At 37.8% G+C, this 10,528-nt stretch overlaps 1 protein-coding gene and 1 non-coding gene across 2 annotated transcripts; one reads left to right on the forward strand and one right to left on the reverse strand.

Annotated features, from left to right (window-relative positions):
- Nucleotides 1-3,229: 3,229 nt before the first annotated feature.
- LOC147386379 (uncharacterized) lies at nt 3,230-5,227 on the reverse strand. The gene has a single exon (XM_086424538.1). The coding sequence runs from the start codon at nt 5,225-5,227 to the stop codon at nt 3,230-3,232; it is 1,998 nt and encodes a 665-aa protein (XP_086280664.1).
- LOC147386380 (small nucleolar RNA R71) lies at nt 4,620-4,726 on the forward strand. The gene has a single exon (XR_015172364.1). It is a non-coding gene; the product is annotated as a small nucleolar RNA R71 (small nucleolar RNA).
- Nucleotides 5,228-10,528: the final 5,301 nt, after the last annotated feature.

Below are 10,528 nucleotides of genomic sequence, written 5' to 3' on the forward strand. Positions count from 1 at the left end.
GACTTTTATTCAGCTTGTAATGTGTGGCTAGGTTAAAGGTAGGATAAAAGGAAATTTTGTGGCTAGATCACCCCTTAAACACCTCAATCTCTTAGAATTCTCACAGAGCGCAAACTTACATTTCAACATCAAGTCACTCCGCATTCTCAATCTTGTTTCACTTCATTCTCACTTCATTCCCTTGACAACCTTTTATTCACCATTTTTTTTTTACTTCTTTTTTTTTATAGCCCACTGCACCCCCAAACTTATCTGATTCAATGCATTCTTTTACAAGAAGGGATGTAGTAATAAGAATATATATTTTTTTTAACATAAGTATTTCCGAACCCTCAACTAAATATTCTTGAAACTTTGCCTTCCACATTCCCAAAACTTCACCTTCAACCCTTATTTGCATAGCTCAAAATTTATCCAGTAGCAATCAATATGCCTAAGAGGTGATGGGTCAAATCTTGGAAAAATAGACAAAAAGGCTTGGTTAGAGTTGTGGGTGCCAAAGAAAATTGGAAACAAGGCTCAATGGGGAAGACTAGTGATAAAATCAACATAGGTAAGCTTAAAAGGCTCAATCGATCCAAGAATGGCCTAAATCATGTCCCTAATCAAGTGCAACCTAGGATTTCGCCTCGAGTAACAATCAAATAAGTTCTAGAGTTCATTGAGATCATGGATTACTTTCAAAAGCATAAACATTCTCCAAGTGTATCAAACAACCAAGTGCATCAAGATTATAAGCTCAATGTAAAGAATTCAAAACAGGGATGAATTTCATCAGAATTAAGCACATAGATAAGTTCAACCTCCATCATTTTCTAAGAATCATGTATGTACTAAATCAAAATCATTATCATTGGCTGCAGATTATCAAGCAAAAGTCATCACAAAATAAATTTTTTTTTTTTATTTTTTTTTTAGAATAGAAATTAAAACTAACTTAAACATGCCAAACCTAAACTTAAACACGCCAAACCTAAACTTAAACACATGAAAGCAAACACAAAAATCAAAGAAAATTTTTTAGAAAAATACTACTCACACCCCCAAACTTAGTTATTGCATTGTCCCCAATGTAATCAATAGAATCAAAGGTAGGTGAAAGAACTTCCCTGAAATATTTATTGGCGGTCAGGAGTCATCAGCATCATCCGCGCCATCTTCATTGTTATTATCATGCAGTCCTGGTGGTAGTGATGAAATGTTGAAGTTCGTGTTCTGTTACTTTTCACAATCGGTGGTTAAAAATCACGACTCCACAATAAGTAATAGTAACCCAATCACCCACAGTCGAAGTGACAAGTATAGCAACTACACTCAACTATCCAGCAAGCACCATGTATATCAGACAACCCCCAAAATTTTCAACAACTTAATCTTCCCAACCTTTCTCATTATCATTGAACTTTTCACAAATACCTGGTGTGCACAAAAATTTAATGATCTCCCCAAAATTTAGTAATACCAGCTACTGTCACAAAGGACCGTACTTATTGCAGCACATAGTACTCCACCAATCAAACAATCCACACACCCATTCCAACATCAAGCACTCCATCAATCACTCAACATCAATCATCGATTAAATCCATCAAATCTCAAACAACCACAAGTGTAATCAAAACTCGAATTTTTCAATCCAAATAATCAAATATTTATTCACAATACGCAACATAGGTTAATTGAATGTAAGACTTACAGACAAAACCTGATGGTGCCCTACTTGATTTGGTCAAATTGGCAAAGAGAGTAGTTGGAATATCTATTGAAATTTGGCGAAATCGTGCTCACGGATTTGATCTCTCTTTTGACACCCTTGGATATTGAGAGGGAGATATAAAAATAATGCTGGAGAAGAAGAAGAGAGAGGAAGAGTTTTTCTTTCGTTGAGACATGAAGAGACTGTTGGTTGTGAAATTGGGTAACAATAGAAATAGTAGGGCAAATATACCCTTTTTCTATGTGGGTACGAGTTCGGGCCGAGGCCTGTTAGAATATCATGCCGTGGCCCGCCTTTTTATGTTGCTGATCAGTTCTGTCACGGACTAATGCCTTGGCCTGAGAAGAGTTAAGCCATGGCATCCTTTTTAACATTTCTGATTAGTTCTGCCACAAACTAATGCCTTGGCCTGAAAAGAGTTAAGCCATGGCATCTTCAAACTGTGAGAACATGACCTGCTATTTTCGTTAGATGCCACGGCTGTAAATGAATAGATGCCACGGCCTCTTCAATTTGTACTTCCACAGCCTTGCATCATGTTGCCAATGCCCTTGAATTGCTCAGAGACTCCCAACATGTTTCAACACAACATAATTAAATAAAATTAAGAAGAATTCTAAATATTTTAATAAAAGCAAACTAAATAAATTTTTTTTTTTTTTTTTTTTTGAAATAAAAAAAAATAACGAAGAATAATAAAAATCAACATAAACGAAGAGAGAGTTTAGAGCACTTGGGTTGCCTCCCAAGAAGCGCTTGTTTTAAAGTCTTCAGCCTGACTTTCTCTGAAGTCACGTCAAGTTTGCTAGAGTGGTGGTGAATTTTTGGCGATCAATTCTCCACACATCATAGATCTCCACCTCCTTCATGATTGGGTTAAGTCGACGTTGGTACTCAATAAAAGGCTTATGATATTCCTCCATACGGATTTTCTGCATGCTGGTAGAAGGACAAATCCCCTTAATATCCGTTATGGACCATCCCAATGCTTTCTTGTAATCTCGCAACTCCCTTATATGGCTAGGAAGATACTTGAGCTCTAATGATGATGATTCTTGAGTTGACAGCTTCAAATGAGAACATAATGGTGGTACTTCTAACAACTCAAATTCTGGTTTAGAACGAGAGAATTTTGGTGCAGCCTCCAAGTATTTTACCAACTCAAAATACTTAAAATCTTTCTCATTATAAGTATTAATGATTGCTAATTCAAGCTGGTTAAATGGGAGTATTTTTTCATGGTCATGTCGAACACATGTGTCCACTGCATCAATTCTATAGCAATCTTCAGGCTCTTCAGTGGGAAACTTCGTAGCTTTGAAAATATTAAACTTCACCTCTTGATCTTGAACTCTCATAGTAAGCTCTCCCTTTTGCACATCAATAAGAGTTCTACCTGTAGCTAAGAATGGTCTGCCAAGAATGATTGGAACATCCTTATCTTCCTCCATATCAAGAACAATAAAATCCACAGGGAATATAAATTTGTCAACCTTAACAAGCACATCTTCATTACCCCCTTGGATACTTCAGTGATCTATCTGCTAATTGGAGTGTTACAGTAGTAGGCCTGGCTTCTCCCAATCCCAATTTTTGAAATATAGACAGTGGCATTAGATTAATACTAGCTCCCAAATCACACAAAGCTCTACCAGAGAAGTGGTTACCTATTGTGCATGGTATAGTGAAGCTCCCTGGATCCTTAAGCTTTGCTGGAAGTTTCCTTTGAATGATAGCACTGCACTCTTCAGTCAAACCCACTGTTTCAAATTCACTCAATCGCCTCTTTTTAGTTAAGATATCTTTCAAAAACTTGGCATAACTTGGCATTTGCTCTAAAGCTTCCGCGAATGGGATATTAATATGCAACTTCTTGAAGATATTTAGAAATTTTACAAACTGCTCATCATGTTTTTGTTTCTTGAAACGTTGAGGAAATGGTGGGGGTGGGTTGTAATGAGTAATATTTTCAAAGCCCGGCTTGTTATGATCTTGGTTTGTAGTTTCTTTCTCTTGCTCACCCTTCTCTTTAGAGACTGTTTCTTCTGCCACTAAAACATCTGGTTCCTTTGGTTCCTTGACAACATCATTCAACTCTTTTCCACTCCTCAATGTGATAGCATTGCAGTGCTCCTTACCATCTCTTTTTGGATTAGTCTCGGTATTGCTAGGCAAGGTTCCTGGAGGACGGTTGTTAATTGTTGAAGCAAGTTGACCCAATTGAATTTCCATATTGTGAATAGAAGCTGCTTGGCTTTGGAGTTGAGTTCTAGTCTCTGTCATGAACTGATTAGTGTTTGTCATGAACTGCTTAGTATCTGTCATGAACTGATTAGTGTTAGTTCCCATCTGATGTACTAGATCTTCCAAAGAAGGCTTCTTTTCTCTTGGGAGAGCTTGAGGATGATAGCCTGATTGAAACATGGGTTTTGCAGAAGAAGAGGCCTCAACTTGATTATTATTACTCCATGAGAAATTCGGATGAATTTTCCAGCCCGGATTGTAATAGTTAGAATATGGGTTATTCTGCCTACTACCAACAAAATTGAGAGATTCTGGATTATTAGGGCACATATCTCCCGAATGATTGTTTCCACAAACCTCGCATGTAACGGTAGGAGTTTGAATGGCATGAACTCCAAATGAATCAAATTTCTTAGATAACGATGCCACTTGAGCTGTTAAAGCAGTAAGAACATCTAATTCATGCACTCCTGCTGTTCTTCTTGGATTCATCCTCTCTGTATGATGTTGGAAGTTGTTAGAGGCCATTTCTTCCAATAAATTATACCCATCCTCAAATGTCTTCGCCATAAGAGATCCACCTGCTGCAGCATCAACAATTGTTCTAATAGATCCAACCAACCCATTGTAGAAAATTTGGATGATCAACCATTCCGGTAGAGCATGATGAGGACATCTCCGAAGTAAATCTTTGTACCTCTCCCAAGCTTCATAAAGAGATTCACTGTCCGACTGCACGAAAGTAGTGATATCATTCCTCAACTTTGCAGTTTTTGACGGTGGAAAATATTTGGCAAGGAACTTTTTCGCCAAGTCATCCCAAGTGGTAATAGATTCCCTTGGCAATGAGTTCAACCAATTCTTCGCCATGTCCCTCAATGAGAATGGAAATAGTCGCAACCGGATGGCATCATCATCAACACCGTTATACTTGAAAGTAGCACATATCTCTAAAAAATTAGCTAAATGTGCATTGGGATCTTCGACATTTGAACCCCCAAACTGAAATGCTTGTATCATCTGAATAGTAGCTGGTTTGAGTTCAAAATTGTTGGCTTGTATCGTTGGACGACGAATACTAGTGTGAATCCCATCCATTAATGGAACAGCATAGTCCCGCATAGACTTAGGACCTTCATTACCATTAGTTTGGTCGGCCATTGTATGGTGTTGAGAAGCTTCTCGCTTATTCTTTCTATTTCTTCGACAAGTTTTCTCGATCTCAAAATCAAAAGGAACAAGCTCTGAATTCCCTGTACTACGCATACACTAGCCAAACACCTACAAAATAAAGAAAAGTTTGGTCTAAAATCAAATATGATTGAATTAATATTAACAAAAAGATTAATAAATTAGTCCCCGGCAGCGGCGCCAAAAACTTGTTGTCTAAATTTACGCACGCAAGTATACGTATCGAAACAAGTAATAAAGTGATAAGAAAGTATCGTTCCCACGGAGACTAAATACCAATCTATTGCTAATTACCAATTTATCTCACTCTAATTTTATCCAAACAAAAGTAAAAAATAGGAATTAAAACTAAACAAGAAAACTAACTGAGAAAATAAATTTGTAAATTAAAATCAATGAGAATTAAATCAAGAAGAATTCATTAAGAATAAGCTCTCATAAGGGATGCACATGCAACTTGAGTATATGTCTATCTCAAATTAGCATATGTTACTCTATCTAGGTCATGAACACAAAATAACTCTGTCGATATTATTAAGGTTCACCGAATCAATTCAATCAATGGCCAGTTAATTAAATCGCATTAAACATAGGATAGAATAAACAATCACATGTGGAATCAGAGAAGAAAGAAATAAAACTAATCAAATATCATGAATGGGTTCCATTATAACCCTAGAATAGAAATTAGTTCATCATTGAAAAGAAAACAAAATCACAAAAGTATTCAGCCATTCTTAGAGATTACAAATATCAAGAGAAGAGATAAAGTTTAGAAAGATAAAACTCAAAAGTCGAATCTCCAGCTCTCGTCCTCCTTCTCGATCTTGTGCCTCCAAGAAAAACCCCAAAACTTCTGTCCCCAAATAAGGGTTAAACTTTCCTATTTATAGGTATGGAGTCATTAGGGTTTAAGAGTCCCAAAATCCGTCTCTAATTCGGTCACCACAAATTAACGTGTAAAGCTGGAAACGTAAGCAGGCCATGGCCTCCCAATATATCATGCCGCGGCTTGTATTTCTATATTTCTGTTATGCCATTCTTGAATTCCCGCCGCGGCATCGTTTTCTATCAAGCTGCGGCTTGAAAACTTTTTAGCTTGTATGCTTAGCTTCCTTCTTCCGAGAGAACCAATTTGGAGTCCGAATTTCTCCTAAACGTATGCACCTATCCCAATGTTCCATATTGTTCATAATCTGTAAAATAAGCATAAAAATCAAATAAAAACATATAAACACATAAAAAGTATAAAACTAACTAAACTTAAATAAAAACAACTAAAAGACTCTAAAATTAACAAAATATTATATTTAAAAGTGGTTAATTCGTAGGTATAAAACCTACTCATCACCCTCGGTGGCATCTGGCTGGGCAAAATCAAAGATAACCCTTGGCGGCAACTGAGCAAAATCCGAGATAACCTTCGACGGCAACTGGCTGAGCATAATCCGAGCAAACCCTCGACGGCAACTGGCTGAGCAAAATCCAAGATAACCCTTGGCGGCAACTGAGCAAAATCCGAGATAACCCTCGGCGACAACTAGCTGAGCATAATCCGAACAAACCCTCGGTGGCATCTGGCTGAGCATAATCCGAGCAAACCCTCGGCGGCAACTGGCTGAGCAAAATCCAAGATAACGCTTGGCGGCAACTGAGCAAAATCCGAGATAACCCTCGGCGGCAACTGGCGTAGCATAATCCGAGCAAACCCTCGGTGGCATCTGGCTGAGCAAAATCCGAGCAAACCCTCGGCGGCAACTGGCTGAGCATAATCCGAGCAAACCCTCGGTGGCATCTGGCTGAGCATAATCCGAGCAAACCCTCGGCGGCAACTGGCTGAGCAAAATCCAAGATATCCCTTGGCGGCAACTAAGCAAAATCCGAGATAACCCTCGGCGGCAACTGGCTGAGCATAATCCGAGCAAACCCTCGGCGGCAACTGGCTGAGCAAAATCTAAGATAACCCTTGGCGGTAACTGGCTGACCATAATCCGAGCAAACCCTCGGCGGCAACTGGCTGAGCAAAATCCAAGATAACCTTGGCGACAACTGAGCAAAATCCAAGATAACCCTTGGCGACATCTGCGCAAAATCCAAGATAACCCTTGGCGGAAACTAAGCAAAATCCAAGATTACCCTTGGCGGCAACTGAGCAAAATCCAAGATAACCCTTGGCGGCATCTGAGCAAAATCCAAGATAACCCTTGGCGGCAACTGAGCAAAGTCCAAGATAACCCTTGGCGGCATCTAAGCAAAATCCAAGATAACCCTTGGCGGCAACTGAGCAAAATCCAAGATAACCCTTGGCGGAAACTGACTGAGTAAAACTGAGAACAAAGAAATAAATCTGGGAGAGAAACGATTGAAAATGAATCTGGAGAAGAGTGGTTGAATCTGGGAATGAATAAATTTGGGACAGAATGGATGTCCTATCTCCTATGTGAGATTCAGAATGAATTTGTTTGAACCTCAAGGTTTTAAAAAAGTTTTGTAAATTTAAAATCTGAGTTTGAACCTCAAGAGTTTTTTGAAAAACTGCTATCAAGAGGGTAACCTTAAGTTTGGAATTCTCATTTTAGGATTAACATTGCTCAAAAATAAAATGTCCTTAGTTTGACAATAAACATGGCATTGAAAATAATTGAACACATCATAAAGAAGATGCCCCTGGTATAAGGAGGAAATTACATATCTAGATGAAAAAGAAAAATGCCCCTGGTATGAAGATTTGAAATATTTGATTACCACAAGCGCAATAAAGATTCAACTTTTAATTTTGATTAATTTTATTAAAGATTTTGAGTCAGGCTCAAGAGAACAAAATATTTCCTTTTGAGACTCATCATAGAATTCACTATTCTCTCCATTGGTTTACTTGGGGAAGTAAGAATTTTCAGATCGATCGTAGACAAGATACTTGTGACTTCTAAATCTATGCCTGGTTTAAGTTGAGTATTGAACTTGATTATTAGAATTTCTAACGTTTCGGCTCGAACTGCTCTCAGCTTGGGATTTTCTTCTGTTTTTTTTTTATTGCTCTAATTTTTGCCTAGATCGCCTTTCCAGGTTTTCAATCTATCGAGCCTTTTCTAACTTTTGCCTAGATCGCCTTTTCAGGTTTTCAATCTAGCGAGCTTTTTCTTTTTTTTCTTGGCTCTGATTGTTGCCAAAGTTGTCCTTTCAGATTTTCAACTTTGCGAGCTTGCCTTAATTTTTGCCTAAGTCGCCCTTTTCGGGTTTTCAACTTAGCAGGCTTCATCATTTTTTTTTATCTTTTTTCTTTTCCTCTGACCTTCTGGAATCACTGTCTGATCATGTTCTACTACCCTCCTTGACTTTTTCACACGGTACTTAGGAGGACTTTTATAGGTAGGCTTGGGACTAGGCATAAAATGAAAGGGATTTTGAGGCTCAAAAACCCAAATGCCCCTTGTGTGGCATTTCATTTAAACTTTTTCTTGAATTTTCTTCCCCATTTTGGATGATATTTTTTTACAATTTTTTTTTTATAGATTTTTTCTTCATCAGGGAATCTATTTTTTATTTTGATGTGGTCGGGCCTGAAGTAACTTCTCAGGTTGCCTACGTACCCCAAATTTTTGGGATCAGGCAAAAACGTAGTTCAGATTTTTCCCTCCCCTAGGTTAGGTGAACGGGCTGAGAAAGAAAAAGGCATAATTTTTTTTTTTTTTTTTTGAAAATACTGCAAAAGGGTTGAAAAAGGATATATTGAACTGGGTAATAGGAGAATTGATTCGGCCAAAGATGGCCTCCTTAAATGTAGTACCGCTTGATCTGGTCAAGGTTGGTTGGTTCTGGTAGTTCACTTCCATCATGATCTTGAAGTCTGACGACTTTTCCAGACAATATTTCCTTAATGAATGAATTTCTCCAATTGGGTTCAGACTTTCTCTTATAGTCGAGTAGGAGTGTTCAATTTTCTTTGAAGTCTGATAGTTAAATCCTTGACTTGTAAATGATGAGCTTTGACCTTTTTGTCAAATGCACGGGTGACTCTTCTTAGATAAGCTTGCACATGGTACAGGGCTTTAACTCGTTTTCTTCGATCAAGTTTAATTCTTCATGCTGCTGACGAACCCATTCTATTTCTAACAAATGATTTTCCAACAAGACCCTGAGAGACGAAATTTCCATTTCAACTGGCAAGACTGCTTCCATGCCATACACTAAAGAGTAGGGAGTAGCTCTAGTAGAGGATCGAATTGAAGCTCGATATGTCCATAGCGTGAATGATAATTTTTTTGACCAATCTCGATGTGATTGACACAATTTTCCTGATGATAGTCTTGAGACTCTTACTAACTGCTTCAATCGTTCCATTGATCTGAGGACGGTAGGGGGATGATTTGTGCTTCCGGATCTTCAACTTTAAACATAGAGTAATGATTTATGCTTTGAAGTACGACCCATTATCAGAGATCAGTTCAAAAGGTACCCCCATATCGATTGATAATATGTGATTTGAAACTCAAGATGTAGTAAGGATAGTGCTGATACATTTTATAACATCTTCTTTAATTCCATCGATATAGACGAGTATCTATTTCGTGTTGAACAACACCCAAGCTTGTACCTAGCATACCCTCATATGATCACACGAATAAGTCTTTTGAAATTTCTGAGTAAATTCATTATCCCCTCGTGTTCCTTTAGGGATAAGATAGTTTCTATTTGAATCTCTTTAGGAATTATTTTTTGTTTCGAGGTCAAAGACCTTTCCTTTCTCGATTAAAGGTTGAGCCCGACTCTTATCTTCTTGTTCAGAAATGAAATCTATCAAATTATTAGTTAATTCGTTAATGTGCTCGAGGTATTCAAAATTTCCTTTATCCGATCAATTTCAGATGGGACAACAGACACCTCTATAGACTCAATGAACTAACTTGACTCAATAGGAAAAAGTAGACTCAATCTAAGGAAGACATGACCTTGCTGGAAAAAGGGACTCGAGCTAACCCAAATGACTCTTGAAAACTCAAGATAAGTACTCATACGAGTTTGATTAGGACTGAGGACTGAGATATTGCTTATAACCGGTAGGATTGAAGCCCTATGATCTTTAAAGAACAACTGGACGATGTTGAAAAATTTTGAGGTCATTTCTGACTGTTTGACTTGATATTGACGTTTACTCTAACTGACCGGATTTACAGCCCTAGCTAGACGATAGACGATTGAGCTTAGATACAATGATAACCCTTAAACCTCTTTGAAGGTGAATTTAACCAATTTCAGTGTCACCCCCTTGATAACATTTTAAATGAACCCTGAGATTTTTTTGAATTTTGTGCACCAATCCATTAAAAAATTCATCCATTCAATGATTATTCAGAAGAAAAATAATTATGTTGCACT

This window comes from Akebia trifoliata, chromosome 14 (assembly GCF_017979445.1).
Source record: "Akebia trifoliata isolate Shusen 1 chromosome 14, ASM1797944v1, whole genome shotgun sequence".
NCBI classification, from domain to species: Eukaryota; Viridiplantae; Streptophyta; class Magnoliopsida; order Ranunculales; family Lardizabalaceae; genus Akebia; species Akebia trifoliata.

What these genes read in the sequence shown, in the direction of transcription:
- LOC147386379 (XM_086424538.1), bottom strand. Translation starts at nt 5,227, where the DNA reads ATGCGTAGTACAGGGAATTCAGAGCTTGTTCCTTTTGATTTTGAGATC.